The 27,467-nt window shown below is 43.1% G+C and overlaps 1 protein-coding gene across 4 annotated transcripts in view; it reads right to left on the bottom strand.

The window, feature by feature from the left end:
* The window catches only part of trrap (transformation/transcription domain-associated protein), a 119,026-nt gene that overhangs the window by 72,465 nt on the left and 19,094 nt on the right, over positions 1-27,467 (bottom strand). The window contains exons 21-38 of one of the 4 annotated variants that reach the window (XM_034214292.1): positions 26,642-26,793; positions 23,933-24,132; positions 23,349-23,566; positions 22,531-22,728; positions 22,092-22,352; positions 21,749-21,910; positions 21,218-21,314; positions 20,386-20,534; positions 18,636-18,806; positions 18,163-18,231; positions 17,114-17,134; positions 16,530-16,649; positions 15,496-15,615; positions 14,843-15,007; positions 14,318-14,499; positions 13,516-13,714; positions 8,024-8,152; positions 1,251-1,517 (exon numbers count right to left, since the gene is read on the bottom strand). In XM_034214292.1, coding sequence (XP_034070183.1) covers positions 1,251-1,517; positions 8,024-8,152; positions 13,516-13,714; positions 14,318-14,499; positions 14,843-15,007; positions 15,496-15,615; positions 16,530-16,649; positions 17,114-17,134; positions 18,163-18,231; positions 18,636-18,806; positions 20,386-20,534; positions 21,218-21,314; positions 21,749-21,910; positions 22,092-22,352; positions 22,531-22,728; positions 23,349-23,566; positions 23,933-24,132; positions 26,642-26,793 — 2,880 coding nt within the window. The remainder of the gene's footprint in view (positions 1-1,250; positions 1,518-8,023; positions 8,153-13,515; positions 13,715-14,317; positions 14,500-14,842; positions 15,008-15,495; positions 15,616-16,529; positions 16,650-17,113; positions 17,135-18,162; positions 18,232-18,635; positions 18,807-20,385; positions 20,535-21,217; positions 21,315-21,748; positions 21,911-22,091; positions 22,353-22,530; positions 22,729-23,348; positions 23,567-23,932; positions 24,133-26,641; positions 26,794-27,467) is intronic. The other 3 variants (XM_034214295.1, XM_034214293.1, XM_034214296.1) reach the window with 3 other exon arrangements.

The following is a 27,467-nucleotide window of genomic DNA, read 5'->3' as shown; positions in this document are numbered from 1 at the left end:
TGTGGAACACAACATGGAAAGGAATAGGAAAACTAAAATGACACTCCTAAAAAAGTGCATTCCAACTTCTCCGTCTACCACACACACACACACACACATGTCCAGTCCTTCTAACTGATACTCTAAACATATCTTGATATCTATTTTCTAGGGATGCACGATATTGGTTTTTTGAAACCGATACCGATAACTTCCTGCTTCTCAAGACCGATACCCGATAATAAAAAAAAAATTACGCAACTAATTATTTTAACGCGATTAACGCATGTGTATTTTTTTTCCTTGACCGCCCCGTAGTTTCAGAGCGCATCGAGTTTAAAATACCATCTACAAGCTGATGCTGACAGCCCCGCTCCTGCCGTCCGCTTGTGGCAGACCACACTTCCACGCTCACCGGCAGGCACCGACTGGCCATCTGGAGGACCGGGAGGGTGTGTGTATGTGTGGCTCGAGCGAGCGAGAGAGAGACCTTACGTGCATTGTTGTTGTTAGCATCTGGTGCTAGCTAGCTGCGCTAACGGATATATGGAGCTGTTTAAATGAAAACAGAGGAGCGACATTTCGCCACAACTGCGCCGAGCACTTGACTTTATGCAGGAAGCCAGACAGTGGGACATTGTACGAAAAGTCAGCACACTCAGCACGGATAGTGCGCAACATGATTGCAGCGTCCAGGCAGCTCCGGTTCGAGCATATGCCTCGAGTTGCACATAGCTCCAACGCCCATACCACCGACGACATGTTTGTTTACTGTCCTGGCTTCACGGCCGCACACAGGCATGAGTTAGGGAGCGCTGGATTTGTGAAGAACTCCCCTCTTCCTAAACCACTAATACCACAGTACTGGCAAAACGGGAGGAGCCGAGTGAAAAACAAGCGCCCCTCATCCCAATCCACCCACACCGCAGTATTTTTCTTTTTTTTTACCCAAAAAATATATTGTATATTATCGGGGCTATTAATACTTTTATCGGGTTTATCGGGATGACGTCATAATTCCTAATATCGGACCGATAATTATCGGGCCGATAAGAGAGAGAGAGAGACCTTACGTGCATCGGGCCGATAATTATCGTGCATCCCTACTATTTTCCAAACATTGTAGTTGCCCGATATACATGGGTTCTTTTTCATCTTCATCTAGTACTGTCTACATCTGCTTCACAAATCAGCCATGTTTTATCTCCATTCTTCCTTTAGCTCCCCTCCTCTCTACGGAGTTCCTCCTCTCTCTTTGCACATCGCCTCACCTGCAGCACGATCTTCTTGTGGATGGCGAACTTGGCGATGATGTGAGCCAAGAGCAGGTGTCCGCTGTATTTGCATGCGGGGTCCACGCAGGCTTTGGGCAGCAGGCAGGGCCAGGCGAAGGTCATGAGGCGCCGCAGCTTGCTGTTGCGCGACTTGTTGTTGTCATGGATGTGGTGGGGGGCGTGCTCCACCAGCAGGGTGGAGAACTGCAGGAGGCAGATCCTCAGAGAGTCCAGCAGGTCCGCCTGCTTCTCTGGATCCAGAACCTTGGAGAGGGATGGAAGAGACGTGGGGTTAGAGATGGTTGAGTGAGAGGGAAACAAAAGCTTTTGCGCTCAGAGGGAGTACAGTATATGTAAGCAGTCAATAACAATGGATCTAGGGCAGTGCTTCTCAAAGTGTGGTCCGCGGACCACTGGTGGTCCGTGAGCGCCCCCTAGTGGTCCGTGAGTATATTGGTAACATTTCACATTTGAAATAAATAAATACATTTAAGTTTTCCGCACTCTCGCAGGAATATCTCCGCAATGGAGCGAGCTTAAGTTTCAATTGCATGATATAGCCCAGCGCAACACCTTCGTCACACATGTTGCCACTTGTTTGTACTATTTTCAGGCGATTTGTAATCTGTTCTAGAAAAACCATGTGTTTTTTTATATTTGTGGAGTTAGGTGGTCCGCGAGTGTTTTTTTATTGGTTAAGTGGTCCTTGGTATGAAAAAGTTTGAGAAACACTGATCTAGTGCTATAAGTGAGCTTATTTTGGCTGATATTGCAATTGCTTTATTACAGATAATGATCATGATTGAAACATTATTCACATTATCATTGAAACATATTGATGAGTGATTTTTTAAATCAGATTTGTAAAAAAGAATACTCTTTTATTCAGTCTGTAGAATACCGTTTGTAGGCCGGGACTTCTCTGCACGACAATAATACTTCTTTCAGGTAATTGTACACATTTTGTCCAGGGTATATGTCGGAATCCTGAAGTCAAATGTAATACCTTTTAAGACCTTTTCCATACATTTTAAGACCGGTTACATTGGTGACACACTTTACCTCACATTTACTATACTAGACCCTCCAGAAAAACGCGATTATGCGATCGCATAATTTACCGCATAATGGCGCAGATTTTTAAAAGGGCGCATATTTATCAAAAGGCCGCATAATCCCCGCATTATTCCACACAAAGTTGAGAGAGAAAAAAGTGAACTCGTCTTGAAGTGAAGTAGTGATGATGACGACGCGACGTCATCAGCTCGCGCATCACAGAAGGTAAACAACACCGTAGAGTGAACGTGTGGAGCTCACACGAGAGAGAAAACACCAAGATGAAAAAATCTAATCCATCTCATTTACCGACGAACATTTCTGCTAAAGACCGGGCAAAGCAGTACCCCGATCCCGATGTATTGCCCGAAAGTGGGGGGAAACTATTCTGCACCCCGTGCAACTGTGTTGGAGCATAAGAGAACATCGACGGTGACGACCCACCAGTGGCGGCGCTAGGGGGTGGCTACTTGGGCTCAAGCCCCGGATGTTTTCTGAAAAGCCCCGGATGTTTCACTTAAAAAAAATAATAATAATAATTTTTTTTTAAAAAACGTCTCGGGAGTAATGTGCAGTACCGGAGTCCACCAGAGAGGCAGCCACTGTGGGACATTAGCCTGCGTACTGCGTAGCCTGCCCTGAAGAAGAAGTGATCCTTCCTAGTGCCTGACGAGTTTTAAGCTAATAGCATATACAGTTATGGGTATTAGAAAGCTCTTTTCATCGAAGCAGGCGCCACAAGCTGCAGCAGCAGCAGTATCAGCAGCTGACAACAATGTCATCACCAGCAGTGAAGAAATGAATGATGTTTCAGGTTTGTGAATCTAATGGTGATATCTGCACTCTGGCTGACTGAGTAAGAAGTGAAAAAGAGTGATGTAACGTTAATGTTATAGCTAGTAAACATGGAGTAACCACACTAAGTATACCCTTATATGTTAGTATGTATACAGAACATGACTAAACATTATCCTAAGATGTAACGTTAACCCTTCATACCTCAGTCTACTTTTAAGACACTAAAATAACGTATTACAATTTTTATTTTGTTTTCACGCGTGGAATTATACCGGCTCTCGTTTCAGTACACATAACAACAGAACTGACAGGCAACCCTCTGAATCAGACTGATTGGCTGTGACTGCATCCGATTCAGAAACGTGACTCTTACGGCCCGTCCACACAGCGGTGTGCGTTGAAGCTTCCAACGCTTCTGCCCATTCACTTTGAATGGGGTGACGTCACTTTTAGCCGAACTGCATCGTGGGAAGCGACGCGGTGCGTTGCTGGCGTGGCTCGCTGCAAAAGTTGAGCAATGCTCAACTTTTGACGCCTCGGCAGAAGCGTCAGCCAATCGAATCATATGCCAGTACAAGCTCTTGCCAATCAAACCGCTGCTTGTGTGTCAGGGGCGGGAGATTCATGTGATTGGTTGTTGGTTGAGTGTCAGACACGCCCGCCGGCAAGCGTCAACGCACGCCGCTGTGTGGACGGGCCGTTACACTCTTTACGTCACAAACAAAGATGGTGGATGAGAATAGATCTATAAAACGATAGCAATGCGCCAGAATCAAGGTGAGACTATCCGCATCCTTTAAAACTCTACGCACATTCGTTTCACCTTAATAAGTAAACGACTATTTGAGTGAGTTAAGGCATTAGTTTGCTTCATTAAAGGGTGTTAATGCGTGTTCTCCAGTGCCTTTTGTCCGCTTTAAGGTGTTATTAAGGTAGGGTTAATGTTGCTCTCAAAGTGCACCAGATTGATGCTTTCAACTTCAATATTTTAAAAAAAATCTTCCCGGGGAGCATGCCCCCGGACCCCCCGAGAGGAGGCGACGACCCCCCTAAAGGATGTTCGGTCCACCCCCCACTTATAAAAAATAGCACTGTACCCCTGCACCCCCCAACCCCACAACTCCTGGGCTAAGCCTCGGATCTCCTACAATCCTAAATCCGCCTCTGCGACCCACTTTGATTCATTCAAACATTCGAAAATGCTTTCTGCTGCTGCGGAGGCATCAACCTCCAAAACCCTTTCAAGGGATACAAGAAACGAGGTGAGAAGCCTAAAAGATTGAAGCTGGTCAGATAACGAACGAGTAAATGAAAACAGAATGAGGCGGAGAAGTGTGTGTGTGTGTGTGTGTGTGTGTGTGTGTGTGTGTGTGTGTGTGTGTGTGTGTGTGTGTGTGTGTGTGTGTGTGTGTGTGTGTGTGTGTGTGTGTGTGAGAGAGAGAGTGTGATTAAAATTGCTTTTACAATAAATAAACATTGAATGTGTTTAATTGAATAGTAAAGGGGTTTAACGTTAGTGGCAGGTTGTAAGAGAGAATAAATAAGACAGCCCAATATTTAAAAAAAAATTTTTAGCATATTTCGCAACTTCCCGCAATTTCACCGCATAAAATCACCTAAAACCCTGCATGTTTAATCGCATAATCAAGGATTTTTGCCCGCGTTTTTCTGGAGGGTCTAATACAGGGGTTCCCAACCTTTATTGTGCCAAGGACCGGCAGATACATTAAAAAAAAAATCGCGGACCGGTTGTCAATTTTAACTGATTTTAATATTTACTCACCAGCAGGTAGCAACAGAGGCTAATTGTATGTAACAGCCTGAACAAATACTAGAACAATATGCATCCAAAACATATTAACAACGTTTAAAAAAGAACCGGTGTCGTTTTTTGGTTTTTCGGAAAAACAGAAAACCAAAAAACCGACGTTATTCAATTTTTAAACCAAAACGGGAAAACAGATAAATCAACGTTTTGGTTTTGTTTGTATGATTTGCGGATAATCCAGTGATGGGAAAACGAGGAGAAGGCGCATTATGAAGGGTGTGTGTGTGTGTGTGTGTGTGTGTGTGTGTGTGTGTGTGTGTGTGTGTGTGTGTGTGTGTGTGTGTGTGTGTGTGTGTGTGTGTGTGTGTGTGTGTGTGTGTGGTCTAGCATTACTATACTTGTGGGGACCTAAATCTGTTTACATAGTCACGTGTAGGGACTGGCTTCCCTTATGGGGACAAATTGGAGGTCCCCATAAGGGGAATCATTAATTTTAGGGTGAAGACTCGGTTAGGTTTAGGTTAAGGGTTAGGGTTAAGGTTAGGATAAGTCTCCAGGAAATGCATGTAAGTCAATGTAACGTCCCCTGAAGTGATGTATACATGGTGTGTGTGTGTGTGTGTGTGTGTGTGTGTGTGTGTGTGTGTGACACTGGCATTAGTTTTCAGAAGATATTATGATAGCGACGTTCGTTCCGGTGCACGTCCGACAGCATTTAGCACTTCATCGAGATTAAGATTAAACTAATTTATTTTGGGAACACCTGCATATAGGCTACCTATGGAGTTAGCCAGATGTGTGTAAATTACTGTTCATGGTCATTTGAAAACAAATGCTGGTGTCGGACAGACACAAACACAGAGCAGAGCAGAGCACATACACACACACACACACACACACACACACACACACACACACACATCATGCGCCTTGGTGACTGGACATCTCCTTCATAAAACTAATAAAAGGGGGAGTAATCGGGCAGTTCGATGTGTGTAGAGGTGTGTGTGGTTAACACGTAGCAGCCTGCAGTCACTCGCTGTTCTTATGAAGGTAAACACAGCGAAGGCGGTGCGTAAAAAGGCACAGCTCTCGGCGCGCTGGTGCTGCACTTCTCAGAAGCGGAGTTACACGTCCCGCTGCCTCCTGATGCTGCAGCCATTTCATGAAGTGAAGGAGGTTTTCCTTCTATAAACAGCTGCGGGCAGCAGATACCGTGAGAGTCCCGGACATGAATTCATAGATCAAGGCAGACTGGTTTACTCTCCTGTTTTGCCAATCCGGTGCTTAAATAAATATCTCTACACCCCTGGCCGACATGTCCTTAAAATGAAGTCCGAGTTTGAAATATATCTCAAATAATGTATGCACTGCCATTTCCCCACATAAACATAACAGTCTGCAATTAAACGGTTGTCTCCTGTGCGCTCCTCTTCCTACTTGGCGCACCGGTAACTTTCTCTGCGCACAAGAGGCTGAGGCTGAGCCGCCGAATCCCTCGGAACATCATAAAAGCCATTTTCAACGGTTATCTGGTGAAAGATTAACTAGGCTACTGGATGAAATAATATGACTGGTATAGGTGCGAACATTAAACACTTTATTAAAAAAAATATTATAATAAAATATTTTTACATATTTATAATTCTGCAAATATTACGATAAACTCACAGCTATTTCGCGGCCCGGCAGTAACACCTCCGCGGCCCGGTACCAGTCCGCGGACAGGGGGTTGGGAACCCCTGGTCTAATATACAGTATTGATTGTCCTTCCTCCTTGTCTTCCAATCATTTGGACGCAGACTTGCATTTCCCCTTCGGACCATCGCGCGCTATCAAGCAGTGAGCGTGCGATGTCCTGTTCAGATGACGTCAAACCCAACGGGATGCCATAAATAAACTACACAGAATCACACTACACACCTACGCCATGATTACATTCAGGCAGACTGTAGAATACAACCTCTTTGGACCATTTATATACTTATTGAAAACAAGCTACAAAATGTAATACCTTGGAAAATGCCGTTTAATAGCCTTAATTTTCGCTAAATTGATTTATCAACTTTTAATACTTAGACCCCGCGGACAGCCAGTTGTCTTTACCAAATGTTGCATTAAATAACATTTGAATATCATTTTGTTCCCCAACCTGCACTGGAAATCAAAAAATCCAATAATGGTGCAGGAATGAGGAATGAATAAATACCTGGGAATGACATAGCGTTTTATCACTCCGTTTCCCTCGTCTTAAAGAGGACATATTACACAAATGTTCAGGTTAATTTCATTGCACTAGAACATATTTCGAGTTCACTCATTGTGTGAATTAAATGTTATTTTTTCCAGGTGGTGAGATGCTTTGTGTGTGAAACAAAACACTTCTTTTTTTTGCGTAGGAACCAAATTGCCTGACACCTGTTGAGTGTTTAAGTTTTACCATGTGCAGACAGAGAAAAGAGATGTATTGGATTGCTTAATGCACCATAAGGCGTTATAAAGAGAAACACATTCAGTGAACATACTGTTTGCCTGAAGTGCACTGACGGATGTTTCTCAAAATAACATTTGAATGATGTCGCAGCACAATGAAGCCCCAGCTAAGAGGGATAGAGGCAGCTGAGGGAGGAAATGAGACTCAAGCGGCACGTAGAGGAGCCATTAGCAGCCATTAGGCCTGGTGTTAGTCAATGATGAGATCCGCCACAGCACAAACAAACATACTGACCTTTCGCATGGTCACAACATGACATTTACACCAGGCATTACAGCCCGGCCTGACGAATGAAATGTGACGGTGGGAGGGTGAGATAAAAACAGAGACAGATGGAAAAAAGAGGAGGAAGAGACAGATTTAAGGAGTCAAGTAATGTGTGGAGGCCACTGGAGACTAAGTGGGATGTAGTTGATGATGAGTGAGAGTATGGAGATGTGCTGGACTGATAAGACATTATGAGAGGAAATGCAGCAGATAATTAAATCTGGGAGATGGATAGAGAGACAACGCTGGTGAGTAATGAACAAAAGAAGGGGGAGAAGCGAGCAGATTGAATTTGAAGAGAATACCTGCCAGCCTAAGTGTGTGTGTGTGTGTGTGTGTGTGTGTGTGTGTGTGTGTGTGTGTGTGTGTGTGTGTGTGTGTGTGTACCTTAGTGATGAAGACACTGGTGATGCTTTCTGGATTGTCTCCTTCAGGGTTGGGGGGTCCAAGCAGCTGCTCCCCTTCCCCCTTCTCAAAGCTGTGCAGGAAGGCTAGATTCAAGATGTGCTGCAACACCTGAGAAACAAGAAAAACACACTATTCATTTTTCAATCAATTCCATTTACCTAGAAGAACACGCAACCTGGGGTCCTTCAGGTTTTCAAAGAGTTACAATGGGTGATTTCGCCGATAGCACAGCATTAACAAAAGGAGAAAAATCTGTGAGTTATCGTGTATGGTCTTTCAAAAGCAGCACTCTCAACTCTTCATGACAAATAATTAAGTGATGAAATATTGACTTACTCTCAGGTCTATTCTAAAATCAGAGCGACACGAGTCCTTTTCAAGTTGATTGAGCATAAAGACACACTTGAGGAACAGCACAGTCAAAGGCCACCCAATACAACGGTTATAGAAAATGTGTCATTTCAAGAATCAGATGAAAATGACTTTCTACGCTTAACATCTCCCCTTAGAAAACCATAACAATTGGGAGCAAAGACAATTACAAAATCCTTTCTGAACATTAATGTTAACTTGTCACAGTAGAGGCACCAAATACAACGGCCTTTAAAAGGTGGGGTATGTAATTCACTTCAGAAACACTTGTTATATTCCATGGAATGCTCTTAACATCCCGATAGCAATGAATACATGAAATGCTTTGATAAAAAATACATTAAAAAATGTCATCTCTGGAAGCCGTGGCGCTGTAAAAAGCACGACCAATCATCTGAGCCGGCCCGGCTAAAGTAACTGGATGGCCTACCTGCCTGTCAGCCTTCCATCTGGGCACAAACTGATCTCGTGCCCTCATTGGTCATGTGCGCGTTCGTGTGTGTTGGAGGAGGGGCTCTGTAAGGAAGTCTGAAGGAAGAGGCAGATTTCTTTCGGTTGTGTACTTTCAAATTCTAGCGCACTCGAGCTGGTTTCTCCATTCTTACCTACCCCCTACCTTTAATAAATCTTCAAGAAATTGGAAGCAAAAGTAAAATATTGCTGAAAGAAAGGCTTGAATTGCAATTTAAACACTGAAGGGATTGTTATCTACGAATGAAGAGAAAGGCACAATACAGCCAACGACTGCATTTCATAAAGAAGCTGCTATCTGTTAATGAACCCTCTATTCCATCCATCACTGGGGAGGACAGGGCATCGCTCAGCGGAGAACGAGCTGTGGCAGCATATGTTCAAGCTTCTCCATTAGCACATTATTCACATGCACAGTGTACATGCATGGCTGATAGACTCACACACACGCATGCAGAAACACACACAACACTAAATGAAGACACAAAGAAAGAGCGTGGAGCACCAGTCTGTTCCTCGGCCTCATCTGTTCCTATTCATTCTGAGCTCTGTGACATCAATCACTGCAGGGTGGCAGTGTCACACACACACACACACACACACACACACACACACACACACACACACACACACACACACACACACACACACACACACACACACACACACACACACACACACACACACACACACACACACACACACACACACACACACACACACACACACACACACACACACACACACACACACACACACACACACACACACACACACACACACACACACACACACACACACACACACACACACACACAGGTCAAGGAGCCGATATCTGGCTCTGCATGTGTCTTAATTATCTTTAATTCTGTTTACATACATTAAAACCAACAGCATGAGTGTGTTGTAGCAGCAGTAGTATTCACACCAGGAATGTACAAATAATTTATGTGTTTCTGAAGTAGCCGCAGGATGTCTCGAGCAACTACCACTTGCATTCTTGAATTATATCAATCGTTCTTAGAGTAATTTGTCTATTTGTAGTCAGTACACAAGTTTTACATACTGTAGGTGAAGAGCTGCTGGATCTCACTGGATTCAAACTTCAAAGCAGCCCTGTTGTGCTTTTTGGGGTTTTCCCTTTATATAGGTTTGTGTGCATGTAAATGGTCTGCAAACGCTAAAATCCCAAAGTTCCCTCCGGAGTGATATCACTATGTATAACTCAAGCTTCTATTAGCTAGCACACCAACACATTGTACGTGAGACTATGGGGCGGGACATCTCTGTGGTTGACTAATCACACCAGAGCCGGCCAGCTAACCAATCAGAGCAGACTGGGCTCTGGTTTCAGACAGAGGGTGAAAAGAGGTGCTGCAGCACAGGCAGTATGAGACATTAAATAAAGAGCTTTTTGAACATTAAATGTCACAGTAGAGACACAAACCTGAACATTAGCATAATAGGGCCCCTTTAAGGTAAGTTGCTGAGAAATCTGCATCAATAATGTGATTTTATTCAGTTAATTTTGTTTAATGCTTGGACAAGAATATAAAAGGCAATTCATTTGTGTTAATAAAAATGCACTTAGATGTTAATCTGCTGCACCTTCTATTAAGACATGTTTTAGAAGAACATTAGTCTCTAATTATGTTGCAAAGAAGTAAAAACCTTTTCCCTCTTCACCCACACCTAACACGCACAGCTGTTGGTTTTGTGTACAACAAAATGTTTTGCTTGTAAATTTGAATTCCCAAATGCTAGAAGAGGTGTATAACTAGTGCAAAAACATTCATTTGATTCAACCACACCGTTTGATTTCACTCTCCAGTGAGGAGCGGATAGAGGCACAGCATGAAGACCGATTCAACATAGTAGAAAACTTCTGCTGCACTGTGCATCATGTCGGGAATGTGAAAGAGACGCGCTGTGTTCATAAAGTTCATCCACTTCTTTGCTTGCCTGTCTGCTTGGAATACAATCCATGAATTGTCAAAAACGTTTAAACAAAAAAGCTGTTTTTTCAGTGAGAACTTTTTGGACGAAACAAAAGAGCAGCGTGAGGTCATTCTGCGCCATCACAGATGATTCATTGCTGCTCTCTCTCTCTCTCACACTCTCACTCTCTCTCTCTCTCTCTCTCACACTCTCACACTCTCACACTCTCACACTCTCTCTCTCACACTCTCTCACTCTCTCTCTCACACTCTCTCTCTCTCTCTCACACTCATCTCTCTCACTCTCTCTCTCACACTCTCACACTCTCTCACTCACACTCTCACACTCTCACACTCTCTCTCTCACACTCTCTCACTCACACTCTCACACTCTCACACACTCTCTCTCTCTCACACTCTCACACTCTCACACTCTCACACTCTCTCTCTCACACTCTCATCACTCTCTCTCTCACACTCTCTCTCTCTCTCTCACACTCCTCTCTCTCACTCTCTCTCTCACACTCTCACACTCTCTCACTCACACTCTCACACTCTCACACTCTCTCTCTCACACTCTCTCACTCACACTCTCACACTCTCTCACTCACACTCTCACACTCTCTCTCTCACACACTCTCTCACTCTCTCTCTCACACTCTCTCTCTCTCTCTCTCTCTCACACTCCTCTCTCTCACTCTCTCTCTCACACTCTCTCACTCTCACACTCTCTCACTCTCTCTCTCACACTCTCTCTCTCTCTCACACTCCTCTCTCTCACTCTCACTCTCTCTCACACTCTCTCACTCTCACACACTCTCTCTCTCTCTCACACTCCTCTCTCTCACTCTCACTCTCTCTCACACTCTCTCACTCTCTCTCACTCTCACACTCTCTCACACTCTCACTCTCTCACTCTCTCACACTCCTCTCACACTCCTCTCCCTCTCACACTCCTCTCTCTCTCTCACACTCCTCTCTCTCTTTCACACTCCTCTCACACTCCTCTCTCTCTCTCACACTCCTCTCTCTCTCACTCTCACACTCTCACTCTCTCACTCTCTCTCTCACACTCACACTCCTCTCTCTCTCTCACACTCCTCTCTCTCTCTCTCACTCTCTCTCTCACTCTCACACTCCTCTCTCTCTCTCACACTCCTCTCTCTCTCTCACTCTCACACTCTCACTCTCTCTGCCTTCAAGTGAAATATTCTCGGAGACCCCGGTGATGCAAGAACCTGAGCCTCTATCTAACTCCCAAACACACACACACACACACACACACACTTTCCTGTGATATTATGCTCCCGAGAAAATGCTAAAGCCAATTACTCAAATGTCAGATGACTACCACACTCTTGCTCATGATTCCGATCAACACAAACACATTCTCACACAAACACATCCTCGGTCTCCCAGCCTCACGTGCACAGCGAGCATCTGCTGTGCACGTGAGGAGCACAATTAAGGGAAAAACAACAATATGAGCAACATTCTGATGGAGGGTCTGCTATCTGAGGGACTCAAATCTGCTCTGCTAAAAAGTCACACGCAGCATTTGGGTATTGGAACATAGAACATAGTTCATTGTGGTTTTTTCTCCCCTCGTCCATATGTCACTGAGGCAAAAAGGGGTAGAGTGGAGTGAACAGCATCCTAAACATAAGTGTATCTCCTTGGATTTGTGTGTGTGTGTGTGTGTGTGTGTGTGTGTGTGTGTGTGTGTGTGTGTGTGTGTGTTCTTACACAGCCATTTGGCATTGTGCTAGTCAGTGGCAGCCAGGCCAGGCCTTCCCCACTGACCCGTTTGTACTTAACAGCAGTGCTGTTGCTCTTCTGTGCCAGGTTGTGTGCCTATTACAGCTGGGCAAAATGTGTGTGTGTGTGCATATGTTTGAGTGTGTGTGTGCATATGTTTGAGTTAGTGTGTGTGTGTGTGTATGAGGGAGAATGAGCTTAATTAAAAAGCAGCCTGAATGATTGTAATGCTTGCAGCAGCAGCAGCCGGTCAGGTGGAGGGGACAGAAGCATTCATCTGTGAGCCTCTGAGGGTTTGACACCACACACAATGACCTTCATGACTCTGTCAAAAAACTTCTGGTGCAAAACACACCAACTAGAAAAGACACACAAATCAGGGCCCAAACCGAGGAGAAGCTCAAAGAATTCCATATCATTATAATTCATCATTAATTATAGGACTGGGCAACAAGGCCAACAAATAAACTTTGCATATTTAGGCACAATCTAAGATGTAATCTAGTTTTCCAGCACAATGCAAATTGTTTTCCCTTTTTAAGGCCAGAATGTAGCCCCGGTTTCAAATGATCATATTCATATAACATTTGTTTTCTTAAGCAGGCTATATAAAACCAAAAATGAGCAATAACTGCTGCGCTAGCACGCTAAAAATAATCCCTCCCTGAAAATGTTATTGTGTCACGAAGTAAGAACTCCATTTCCAAATGTTGACCTTTTACACATTGTACGAAAACAGAGATTAAAATATATCCATCCATTCAATCTTTGCTGGTTTTGGCTTTTCACACAACCCATAAGACATATACGGTTTTAGTGGGACTGTGTATTATACCCTTGATGACTTTTATTCAAAATAAGGTTGTCAAAAGCCGTTGTTTTCAGGTCCCTGTAGCATGTAGTCATACATTGACTTTCCTGCTCTTTTCGTACCTTAGCTTTAAGCTCATCGTTGAAGTGTGGGTCATTGAACTCGACGAAACGGAAGAACAGGGCCCTCTTTTGGGCGATGGAGTAGTTCTTAGGAATCTCCTCCTCCATGTACTCCTTCAGGAAAGTCATGTTGCAGAGGAAGCGTCCTGTGAAGGCCCGCAGCAGCTGGAACAGCAGCTCGATCTCTGAGTAGTTACGCCTGTTGACGAGACAGAAGGTCAATAGGATCAGTGTACGGAAAGAGATATGTCAACAACGATCCTGTACATAGGGAGTTTAAAAAACATCTAATGTGAGTTGGGTTAATTAGCCGGTTTTATGCTTGGAAATCAACTTGTTTTTTTATCCTAAGAAGGTTAAATGAACACGCATGCTCGAACATCAGTGGCAGGAGAGGTTCATTGTAGGGTCTGAACTAAACATCTGCTGTGAGTTTAGCACTTTCTCTGTGCACAGACAGAGAGGTGGGGTGAGAGGTCATACATGATAGGAATGCCATTACAGTAGATTAGTTCAAGTAAGAAACTAACCTTAAAAGAAACGTTAAAAATACTGGCCTTAAAAGCTTGTAGTTCTTGCACAAGCTAATAACTCAAATACGGTACTTCAGTCATCATGTTTCACTGGTAGCATTGTTCATTTAGTAGAAGTAGTTGTTGGCCCAAAGGCTCATCAGCAATAATAGTCAAGAGAGAGGGGTTGTTGTTTCTGCTCAACCCATATTTCCAAATCAAAAGTACATTTTCAGATCGATTCTGTCCAACATTTAGGCTTTTCCAACTATTTCAATGAGTGTACATACTTGCAGTAGCTGAGCAGGCAGAACGCCAGCAGCTTGGGCTCCTTCCAGTTGGTGGCGGCCATGTTGTCTTTGCGATGTCTTTCCTGGAAGGCCTCGCTGACCCACACTCGTCTCAGCTGGCTGACCAGGGAGTGCTGCCCTGCCAGCCAGCCCTCATCGTTCTTCACTATGATGCTGATGATCTGTGGGGAGGGGACGGAGAATACAAAAGTGAATTTGATGGATCTACTGAGAGTTATGCAGTGTTCAGAGTAGAACTACGGGTAACCTTTACAAATATATACATCTGACCTGACAAGAAATGTTGAATAGGCAATATTTCAATATTATATCAATATGGTGATATGAGAGTAACTATCGTCTGAATATTTTAATTCTTGGTTTTAAAGGCTGCATTACAGTGAAGAGATGTCATTTTCTATGTTAAGCAGATTAAATATTCAGGTATTTGATCAGAAATATTGTCATATTTGATGTTCTCCATATGGCCCAGCCCTTTGTGGCAGTGTATATACAATTGTTTACCTTGATAGCCTGAAACTGCAGGTCCAGTCTGGCTGTGGTGGTGGAGGGCGATCCGGGTCGAACCGTGGCTGCAGTGCCAGCGGGAACCAGCAGGGAGACGAAGCGGTTCGGATTAGAAGCCAGCACGTCTCTCAGAGGCTTGGCATCTTTGTGTTTCAGGAAACTCTGTATATCAAAACAAACACATACTGTAAATATGACACAAAAAGAGATGTAGGAATGATGGCAGAGAGAACCATCTTTATGGCATTGGAGCAACAGCTGTACATTCCTGTTTAAAGAAAGATGATACAGAAAATTAAGAACTGTTACTATTTGTCTCATTTTGGTGTTAACAGTACAACAGTGCCTCAAAAGGCCAATATATCCCTGATCATAGCCGATTACAAAAGCAGCTAAATGCAGTTTCAATGGCAAATGTGACAATAAAAACGTTAAGAGACTGTGAATAAAAGCTGCCGGTGTCTGACCATGATCAGGAAACTCTACAAGAATAGATACACATATTGTAAAGACAAAATGTACAACATACAGTAAGAGTAAATAATTTACTGCATTGGATTAATAGTTTTTCAGTAAATGAATCGTCATATTTTGATGTTAACAGCCACTGAGCCTGGAAAACGTGTCAATAAAAGCTGCCGGTGTCTGACCATGAACATGCGGCTCCACTGGGGGTCGTTGAGCGTAGCCTCCATCATGAACAGCTCCACCGTCTGAGATGGGTGACGCGTCAGGAACTTGATCAGAGGCTCCCTGAAAGGACTGCCAGCCTGGAACCAGAGGGAAGAGAAATTAGAAAAAGGAGCAATAGTTCTGATTTAATGAAAGCAAAAAGCACGTTTTTATGAGGATCTGCGCTGAATGACAGAGGTTTCAAATGCTATAAAGACTATAAACTAGATCAATAAGGATTCAAATGTTTATAGCAGGATGTAAAAATTAATATGGTATTCAATTAATTCCCTAACTTGAAAATAATCTGTTTTTAAATAACACCCTGCAATATTAACTTTTTTTTTTTTTTTAAGTTTGAGAAACCGGCTCGAGTGCGCTAGAATTTGAAAATACACGACCAGAACAAATCTGCCACTTCCTCACAGAGCCCCTCCTCCAACACACGAACGCGCACATGACCAATGAGGGCACGAGATAAGTGTGTGCACAGGTGGAAGGCTGACAGGCAGGTAGGCCATCCAGTTACTTTAGCCGGCTCAGATGATTGGTCGTGCTTTTTACAGCGCCACGGCTTCCACAGATGAAATTTTGCTATGGATTTTTTGTCAAAGCATTTCAGATATTCATTGCTATCGGGATGTTAAGAGCATTCCATGGAATATAACAAAAAGTGTATCTCGAGCCGGTTTCTCAAACTTACCTACCCCACCTTTAATCTGCTCATTTTTTTTTTTTTGGTTGCTACTTCACGGATTTTATATATTCGTTTACTTTTACAATGCTGCTACTTATTTCTTTCTACCTTGGATGTGTATTTCTTAGATTTTATGTTATCACTATGTGCTTGACCTTTTTTGTAACAAGTTAGTCTACTGTTTTAATTTGGCTTTTTATCTGCCCTGTCCCCTTATGTGTAACACTGTTACCTTCCCCGCTGTGGCGCAAATCAATCAGATTCCAATCCATTGGATACTTACATAAAATGATAATGATAATAATGGTGTCCTACCTCGATGAGCATGGCCCTCTCTGTCTTCATGACCACCTCCAGCAGAGGCTTCACCAGAGTCTGAGGCGCCGCCGGGATCAGGTGGAAAAGGTTAATGATGGCCGAACAGATCTTCATCTCCTGGAGAAAGAGTCAGAGAGAAAGAACAGAGGAAAGAAAGGAGTAGGTGAATTTTTTGGAAGCATGAAGGAAGTAGACAGGGACATCATTTCTTGATTGACAGCCAACTGTGGAGAGACAATCTTAGTTAGAAAATGCAACCTGTGTTCGGTTTACTTCCCACAGAACACTTTGCATGAGCTCCTGGATTCAATTCAAACAAATAAGGGACATGATCATTTCCTTAAATCTTGTATTAGCGATATCTTAAAAAGGTGCAAAGGGAAACGTGGAGGATTGGACATTTCTAAAACAAAATGAGAGGTTAGAGCAAGGCTGAGATGACATTTATAAAGACTAACAAGGGACAAAGAGATACAGGGAAACTCCAACAGCACCACTACTACCACGACATTGGTTTGACTAAAAAAAAGAATCACTGAAAGAGTCACCAACAGGGGGCGCAACACCGGGTCACATCTCACCTCAACGCCCTCCAACGCAGGCTGTACCGGAACGGGAGACAATGGTCAGAGTCAGCAGAGAAGTATGTGTGTATTTTTGTGTCCATGTGGAAGGTGAGTAGATTAGACAGGGTGATAATGAAGTGAATGGACACACAGCGGCAACCTTTAGGAGAACTTTCTCTCTGGGGAATATCGGGGCAGGGGCCATATTGGATTGTCTGAATCGATGGCATTTGGAGGAAAAAGGAACATAGGAAAAACTCCTGCTTTTATGCCTACATGTCTTCAGACCCTCCTCTTAAAGCCTTCTCTATTTCCCTCCTCACTTTCTGTCTTCATCAGCTTAATTGACCCCCCCGACCTGGGCTTTATTGTCGCTGCCAACACGCACAAAGACCACCGGTTTGGAGGCAGGGGAAGACAAAAGGGCCAATTTGCATCTAATTAAACACCATTTTGCGACTGGACAGGATGAACTTGCATAAAGAGAAGAAAAATCTGTGAGGGAGAGGCAGCCGGTTTTTTTTTTTGACTCACTCCCCCTCTTTCTCTCTCACCTTTTCTCTGCCTTTACAAGGTTATCTGTCGGGGAGATAATGAGGAGACGCAGCGCTGGACCCACCACCGCCTGCCTGGCGCCTAATTAATCATTGATTGTAATATGGCCACTCACAATTCATCCGGGAGGAAGCCACAGAGAGGAGGTGTTCACTACATGTGACTGTGGATTTGTGTGTATAAGGGGACATTTCTCTGCTCCCTCCAGTGTGTGTGTGTGTGTGTGTGTGTGTGTGTGTGTGTGTGTGTGTGTGTGTGTGTGTGTGTGTGTGTGTGTGTGTGTGTGTGTGTGTGTGTGTGTGTGTGTGTGTGTGTGTGTGTGTGTGTGTGTGTGTGTGTGTGTGTACATTTAACTGAACAAAAGAAGTGTAAGTGGACAGATGCTGCTACAGAATATAAAAAGATGTCTACTAAAGTAAATGGAGGAAACACAGGAGTTGAATTTCACACAATTTTGTATTAAAAAGTCTCAGTGTTGTCAGGTGTGTGTGTGTGTGTTTTATACTTACACTGCCATCGCTGCGCTGGCCTCCCTTGTGTGTTATTACCACCACCTCCATCCACTTCCTCAGGTGTTGCTATGAGAGACACAGAGAGATAATGAGACTGTGTGATGGTGAATTATGTGGACAAGGACGGAATATTCAAGAAAAAAGATTCAAGAAAAAAAGGACAAATAATAAGAATCAAATCTGCAAGTAGCATACCAGTTGAACTACTAGCAACAATATTCAAATATGCTACAAAAGTGTTTACATTTCAAACTATGTCTTCTTGATAATACTTTAAATTGACTGAATTTAGTTCAATCTGCACAATAATCCAAATTCTGTGTCAGACACCCTACAATCTAAAGTTGTTAGCCTAGCACAAACACCGCCATACTTAAAGGATTTAGCTTTTGATGCCACACTAATTTCCCAACTGTGCGATCAGGTGTTTTAAGCTGATGTTGTTGGATGAGGAGGTCTGAGTTCCTCACCATCATCTGATCACAGAACTTGTCGTTGAAAGAGTTTGGGAAGAGGCGTGTGACGGAGGTGAGGCGGTTCACCACGTTGAGCGTCAGGCTGCGGTAATCCCCCAGCATCATCAACAGGGGGCGCATGTGAGTGTGGATCTGATCCACCTCGATGGTCGCGCCCTCCAGGAACTGAGATAAAACACAGGGAACATTAGGTGCAATTAGAACATGTTTAAATAAAGTTGTGTAACACTCTAGAAATACAGTGTGGCAAAAAAAATCCAAGATGGAGCTTGTCAGCTACATTTGTTTCTTTCAAATAATTCAACATTTGTATATACAGTCAAGGTACGAGAAGACAAAGTTAATCGGGGGGTAGAACAGCTTATCATAACTAATTAAATAAATAGCCGCTCCGTGAGTTTTTCATTTATCTTTTGGCAAAACAACAACAAACTGTATGATAAAAAAGTTTTTAAATGTAAAAGAAAAACAGAAATATTTCAAGTTCTTAAAGTTAAAGTTTGGCGGAAATTATAATACAACACATAAAATCAAACAAACACAGAAAATAAATGTCATACAAGCACATAAACAGACCACAATATAATTTACTATAACTCTATATAATGTTTTTTTAAAGATTCACCAATTTTGTTATTAAAAGGTTCTGCAGTGTGCCTCGTTGTGATGCCGTCAAACTTTCATAAAAAAATAGTTTAAAACCCTAATCATTTTCATTTCCCTGACACACCTCATATTTTTTCCACATTAGACCTGGCCTTGTCAGGTTTTCCAGCCCCATGAACTGCTCGCTACCCCTTGTGTCTCCATTAAGGAACTAAGGCCACTCAAATGAGGGCATGACCAGTCATAAACAAGCACACATGCTAACAGCAAACACTGATGACGCACATACACCCTCACACACACACACACAGACACAGGAGGGAATGATGCATGGCAGCCACATTCATTTTCCACAAACACTCCATCCTGTATCGATCCGGCCATGGCAACGCTCATTAGTGCTAGCAGGGCAGAGATGAAAGAATGGAGAGAGCTAGAGAATGGCTAGCCAAAGAAAATATAAAAATAGCAGGATAGTGAAAAGGAGTGATGGTGCTAAAGAAAGAAAATGAAGGACACAGAAATGGAAGGAAAAGGGGACAAAGAGCTGGAGGTGGATGGATAGATGGAATGGATGTTTTGATGAATATAGGCGCGAGCGGTTCATGGAGAGTATGATCAAGCAGAGGGAGGTCTGTGTGAAGATAACTGGGCGGGGGAAAGGAGTGAGGGGAGGTTTAACAAAGGGCCTCAAATGACATGAGTTATACAGTTGAAAGGATAAAGCAAAAGAGACAAAACAATAACAAGTAGATGAATTAAGAGGGGAAGGATAAGGGTGACGCAGTGCAGGTGCATTTTTAGAAAATATTTCAAAGGTGCCAATAAATTCACTGGTTTGATTTTGAGGTGGATCGCTTCAAAGCTTAAGGGCACGGTATTTAATCCAGATTAAGAAAGGTCACATCTGTCTTTCTCGCTCAGAGGGAGTTGCTGTTGAAGTGAGTGATGTTACACAGCTCTGAGCTTTCTGAGTAATCAATACGGTCTTGAAATAAATTCCAAACAATGTTTTCAAAGAACTGATGTAAGACGCTCAGATAGGAAAGAAATCAAGTGACAGGTGACATCTTGCAACATGTGGTAGAGATTATTGAAAACATTGCCTTTAAATAATGATGTAATGTAGTATTATTACCCAAGAACAATCAGGTGTTGCACTGACCTTCCTCATGCATGCCTCCCCTGCTTCCTGCAGTTCATTGTTAGTGGAGTTGAGGGCTTTAAACAGGGCGGCAATGATCTTCTCTCTGGACTGTGGCAGGTAATTACAAGCTGCAAGGGCGTCTAAACAGGAAGAAAAGATACATTCATTAAAGGACAATTGAGTAAATCAATAAAACTGTTTTACTATGGTTAACTTATTTACAAACAAGATACAAATATGGTCAGCAATAAATATCAATTATTTTTTTTAGGGCGTGCGATCTTTATTAGGCAAATAAACTCAAATACGTCATGTTACAATTATTTGGCTGCTTGCTACAAAAGGAAAAGGTACTTGAGTGAGTGACATGCCGGCTCTGCATGCACAGCAAACCACCAATCATTCTTGATCAGATCACAGCAGGCTAACCGAGCTAGCTCAGCTTGTTGCTCTGATAACTTAAGACCCAGAAGTCCGTAACTAAAATCCTTCATCCGGTTAAATATTGTTAAAAAAATACCAATTGTAAAGCATTCAAGTTCAAGAAAGGATGGTTTGCGGACAAAAAAAACTGCCTTTTCTTCAATTCCTGTATTTTTTCATATCGCAGGGGAAGAAAATATCGCAATGTCGCAATTTTTTCGAATATCGTGCAGCCCTAATCGTCGTATTAGTTTTCCAGGTTGAGGATTTTAGTTTGCCTTAATTATGGACAGTTTTCAACATTTAAGGATTTATATTGGTCCAGAATAGTTTGCAACTAACACACAAGATGACCATCAATACAAAGGACGAATATCCAGGTTGAGCAGGAAGTACTCACTGAGAGCAGCGATGCGCAGGGGAACCAGGGAGGGGAGGCTCTTGTAACAGGGAAGCTTCATCAGAGCAGCATCCTCTGCCTCACACAGGTTCAACAGCTGGAAGGAGACAAGAGAAACATTAAGGTCAGAGGTCAAACATCAGGGCGCTGAAACTAGTGATTTCAGATTGTAGCTCAATTGAGTCCAATGTTTGCAAAATGGTTATATAAAATATCTTAAATCTAGGCCTAGGATGCCTTTGCATTGTTCTAAATAAGGCAAATAGCTTTGTATAAATTACCATAAAAAACGGAACTTTTAAACAAATGTGTGAGAAAATGGAAAAATAGATTATATTAACATCCAATCCTTTATTTATATAGCACATTTAAAACAACGGAGTTGACCAAAGTGCTGTATATCAATACATGTATAAAAAGTAGCATAAATACAGAAAAAACCGATAGGACAAAAAAACAAATGTAAAAGCACGAGACGATAAAACCATACTTTGATAATGTAAACATTTAAAAACACAACATGTTTCATACCTCTTGGTAGAAGACCTTGTGCTCCATGACATTGAGGTCCATGGTGAAGAGGCGGGGCTGCAGGGTGGTGCAGAAGGTGTTGCCCTCCATCAGGCCGATCTGAGCGTTGGCAGGCTGGTGGCGGAGCAAGTGCTTCTTCGGGGGAACCATGTCCTGCAACACCTGAAGAATAAAGGACATCCCAAGAAAACAATTAGAGAGAGATTTCAGAATGTATCAGTCTATAGTGATCCAACACATTCCCTAACTGTAGCCCATTTTGTGTTGAAGATATCACACCTGTTTCTATATCTAGCACAGCATTTACATGTAGTTTTAGAGACACTGTAGTTCTTGGTTTCACCTCTTTGTGTGGTTCCATGATGACAGTCACACTCTTGCCGGTGACCTGAGCCAGCACCTGCAGGGAGTGCATGGCCTGCTTCCTGACGGTGGAGTTTGGGGAGGTGACCTCTCGCACCAGGTCATGAGTCACCATATGGAAGGACTTGTCCTGGGCGGCCAGCAGCTCCTCAGTCTTTTCCTCATCCTTCAGTGGAGTCGCACAGCGCACCAGCAGCTGCTCCAGGGTCGTCTTAGCCATGGCTACTGCTCCGTTTGACACCTTGGGGTGAAAATCAATAGATTGGTAAGTTAAATGCTATAAAGTGAGAGTATGTTGTAGCTACAAAAGAGGAAAGATGTTGAATTCCACCTGTAGCATGTCTTTGGTAAACATCCTTCGAGTACTAAAGTCAACAACAAATGCTAAATATTGGACACGTCAGTAATGAATAACTAACCTCTCCCGTGAGGTCCATCATGACGAAGAGCAGAGCCTTGAGGAAGGTGAGCTGGTTCTGCAGGACCCAGATCAAAGGCAGTCTCTCCATCAGGAACTTGATGGACACCACGCCGCCCAGCTTGGCGTACCAGGCCTGCTCATAGCAGCAGGCGCACAGACGCTCCACAATGTAGGAGAACAAGGGCAGCTGGCACGCCTGAAGAAGAGGAGGAGAGGAGAAGTGGACAGGGTGATAAACTGATTCTCATTTTAGGACTTTTAAATATGAATACATAGTTCAAAAATGTAAAAAACTTTGAATATGATCTAAACTTTATCGAAAGGTTTATCAGAAGGTCACCTCAAACTTCAATATGTGAATACAGGTAACCAATTGCTTAGAATAATTATTTTTAGAGGGGTTATCTAGCAAAACATTGAAAATTAAATAATTTCAGACATTATATGAATGCCCATAGGATTATTATAGTTGCAAAACAGTATATTTAAAGATTCAAATATTTAAAGGCTTTATTGTCATCCGCATGATAGCTAGGAAAATCTAAAGTCTCCTCCAGCTATGCAACATCCAGTATAGTAAAGACATGAACAAAAAATAAAAACACAGCAAGAATATGGAGCAAGAGTAAAATGCAGAAATAAGTCAAATATATACATGGATTCAAGATTAGATAAAAACTGCATTTAAAATGAAAGGTGTGTAATAATATATATATATAAATAGCTTAGTTGATAGCATGGTTAAGTAAGTGTTGATGTCTTTATTACATTGACAGACTACTGACCCCCTCCACCCCCCTCCTCCCAGTGACGTACCCTCTCCTTGGAGCCGAGGATGATGCTGGCCACGTCGAAGATGACGGCCAGGGCCACCTCTCCGATCTTACACAGCTCCTTCTCCTCGTAGGCCATGCAGATGGCGATGGCGTCGATCAGAACCAGCGGGTCCATGCCCTTGGAGCCGTTCTCCTCGCTGTGGAACATGGCGGTGCTCGGCTGGCTGCCCAGCTGGTAGCTCGGCAGCAGGAACGGACCTGGGGTCACGGGGGGAGGACAAGTGGAAATTAATTATGATTGTACTGAAATATATGGATGTAAATTCGTCTGCACAATATTTGGTAAAGGCAATAAATGTGAAAATATCTAAAAGTATTGTGATTAAGTCCCGGTTTTACAAATGGTATTCTGTAAACTTAATTTTAAATCCTTGTTTAGTACAGATCGTTCTAAAAAAATCTTTTAATTAGAAGGTCCATAATGCTTCGAAAATGATGATTACCTCTAATAAAGCGACTCGTATCGCAATTGCAATATTGGTCAAAATTAAGTATAAGTATTTAATAAAATATTAACAGAGAGCTAATATTAGCTGTAGAGCAGAAAGAGCAGCGGCCCCTCACCACACTGCTGGGCCACGGCCACCATGGTGTAATGGCGGATCAGACTGGCGACGAACGGCAGCGCGCTGGGCCTCAGGTCCTTTATCACGGCCGACATGAACGCCCCCGTCAGAGCCTGCTCAAAAGTCCTACGGGCCGGCGTGTCCTGAGCTTTGTAGCGGTGAGAGATGATGACATTGGGGATCCACTTATCAGCGAAGCTAATGGGGGACAAAAGACACAATGAATAAGAGCATTACATATTAAGAAGGGAACTATACTATGTGGAAATGTGACTTTCTTTAACTTCAAAGCTAAAAATCGTTCATATTTGAAAATGTATATCCAGGTGGCTTTGTCTGCAGAAGTGGTGTAAAGTACATATACTCTAGTACGGCAATTAAGTACAAAATGTAGATACTTGTACTTTGCTTGAGTATTTCTACATTATGTTACTTTATACTTCTTTAATTCACTGCATATTGTAGGTAAAATGTTATACCCTTTACTCCACTACCCTTTATTTTACATATTTACTTCTTCCACCTCTGGTCTGCAGCCCCTAAACCTCTAACTCCAGGGTTTCCCATACATTGATTTATTTTTGGCGGGCCGCCACAATTAAATATCGGCCGCCACAAATGGATCTCATACATTTTTATTTTTATTTTGGTGGTCTAATGGATAGTGAGGTGGGCTGATGATTGGAAGGTTGCGAGTTCAAATCCCGCCTGGAACACCACCACTAGTGTGCCCTTGAGTAAGGCACTTAGTCCTCAGTTAACTGGTCATTGTAAGTCGCTTTGGAATAAGGCGTCTGCTAAATGCCTAAATTGTAAATGATATTTTTGGGAGAATAAACCCCACAGATCCTCAACGCCGGTGTGTCTCACTCATTAACAACGCAGAGCAACAAGAACGTTGTCTACAGTAGCCATGAACTCGCATGTATTTTATTATTTGAGGGGGGGTGGATGCGTGGGCCACCCGAATAGGTTAAGGGGCCTTTTGCTTTTCTTGCCGGGGGGGTGCGGTGCCCCCACAAATAGAATCAAATTCTGTGGGAAACACTGAACTCTATCTTTTTGACCTTATAGTTCCTTTCCTTAGCTCCTTTTCTCTTCCTCTGCCTCCTTCTTTGTCCCCCCGTTGGTATTTGTGTTATTTACTGCAGCTGAAGGCAACAGGGCCTTGGTGTGATTGGGCAGCTGTTTTCTCCATGCTTGAGCTTGTGTTTTATAATGCCACACGCCAGGGGCAGACCTGATGGATCGCTTCATTTCATTATTGCCATTTAAAAGACCTGCTCTTTGAAGGAGGAGGGAGAAGAAGTGGAAGGGAGGGAAGGGTGAGAGGAGAGGGAAGAGGCTGGTGGGTCAGAGAAAGTAGAGCCGCCCTCTACTTTGACAGGATGTCAGATAGATGGCATTTAATGATTTGTGTTATTTTCCTTTTAAAACTGAAATTCTAAATACTGAGCGACCACAAACTGAAGCAGAGATTGGTAAAGAAGATTAAGGGAGGCAGAGAGAGAAAAGGGAGACAAAATCTTTCAAAAGACAGAAATAGGACGCTGCAAATCGAAAGATGGTAGAAGAGGAAGGGGCAGGCCTCCTGATCATAACTGACACACTTCATTATCCCCACAGAAATGTGCACACGGACGCATTCATGTTCATGTGTGTGTGTCAGTGCGTAATGACAGGAGAGTGTAAGGGCCATGGTGAAGCATCAACAGACAGCAGAGAGTCAATTAACCCCCTGCCCGGGGATCAATGATGGTAATGTGACAAACCACCCATCCTGTTGGTCTCTTCATGTACGTGTCTGTGCCTCGCAGTGAAGCCTGCCAGAGGGGGGGGGGGGGGTGTAATTAGCAACTCTGAGAAGGAATTGATGAGGAAGTGTGCGGTGGGGAAAGAGGTGAAGACGTGACGTGAGAGGCTGAAAGAGGGGCACGTCAACAGGTGGGGGTGGAGATGTGACGATATACTGGGGTGGGGGAGTGAGCAGTTGGCGGGGATATACGTCACGGTCAAGATGAATCAAGTAAAGATTAAAGAGGGGATCAGATACATGGCTGTGTATAGAGTCAAATCCATACGATTTGATCTTCTTCTGCGAATTGTGAAGTGCAATTTCCACTGAATGTATGTTGGTAAATGCACTGCGAAGGACGTGCCTTAAAATATATTTGACACATCTCAAATCTAGCTTGAATAATTCATTAAAACTACACAATAACAAACTGGCACACGTTTATAACCAAAATAAATGGATTTTGCATCCAAGCAGTGCTTCTGTTGGCACGGTACTGTTTAAATTAACGTTATATAGCTAGTAGCTGAGTCTGCAGGGACTTGGCTTTGTAAACGGAGCCAAGACGCCGGTTCAAGTCCCAACCAGACATAAGTAATATGGAGTGTGGACTGGTTGTTGTAGAGGTGCCCTTGAGCAATGCATGTGTGCACCTACACCTGTATTGCAAATGCATGTGTCTATTTGAACTGTTCGTGTATTCAGCACCAGAAAAGCTTCCGTCTATTGCGTCATCGCCTTTGAGTTACCAATGACATCATTGCTTTACATGTGGTGATAAATACTATATGGTTCAGGAGGCTGCCCATAAAAATGTGGATAATCCCCACATATCGTATGGTTATTTAAAATACCACAATAACCAAACAATCCAGACACATGCCACAGCCAGAGGACAGATGTTTGACTGACTTGGGATGAGAGAGGAGCTGGTAGAGGGCGTGCTTGTTGTCGTCCAGACTGGTCATGGCCACCAGGAAACACTTGATGACCTCCCAGGCCTGGCGTCTGTAGTACGGCTCCGTGTTGGCGCTCTTCAGACAGTCCAGAGCCGTCTCTATCGCCTTGAAAGAAACATACAAGACAAACCATTTTATTATTCTGAAGCGACAAGTTCCCATGTAGCAAAATGTCAAAAAATCCATATGATTCATAGGGGAATTAAATTGCGATTCACGACTATATATATCTGATTAATTTGCAGGAAGTAACACAGGGCGCCATCTGGCCAAGCAAAGGTCATTATGATTTCCACATTATGGCTTGACAAGCCCACACAGGCACTTAGAAAGGGAGAAAATGAGCTAATTAATGCCACTCAGAACGGAGGGGAGAAGATGATGAGTATCGGAGAGGAGAGGGAGGGTGAGGGGAGAGATAAGGGCAGAGCAGAATTGAGTTGTAGACCTGTCAGTGTTTCAGGATATTTCTGTCAGGACTAAGGCTATGAATAGTACTCTATCACTTGTACTTAGATGTGAATTTAAATGCAAAACACTGATTATTTTTGGTAGACTGACTTACAAGCGGTCATTACAAAAATGAGATTCAAGGAGTAGAACAGAATTAGAAAAAGGGCTTGAAAGTAAAGTACGCTGCTTAAAATCCAGTGTTTTACTTGTGCTACCCTAAAGAGATTCAAGTTTTCCAAATCACAGTTATTTGATCTCTCCGTTCACCTTACAGCACTTTAAACCATCTCTCCCTCAATGTGCCAACTATCCATATGGCTCAATCA

This window comes from Gymnodraco acuticeps, unplaced genomic scaffold, assembly GCF_902827175.1.
Source record: "Gymnodraco acuticeps unplaced genomic scaffold, fGymAcu1.1, whole genome shotgun sequence".
NCBI classification, from domain to species: domain Eukaryota; kingdom Metazoa; phylum Chordata; class Actinopteri; order Perciformes; family Bathydraconidae; genus Gymnodraco; species Gymnodraco acuticeps.
This window is presented reverse-complemented; position numbering and strand designations above follow the sequence as displayed.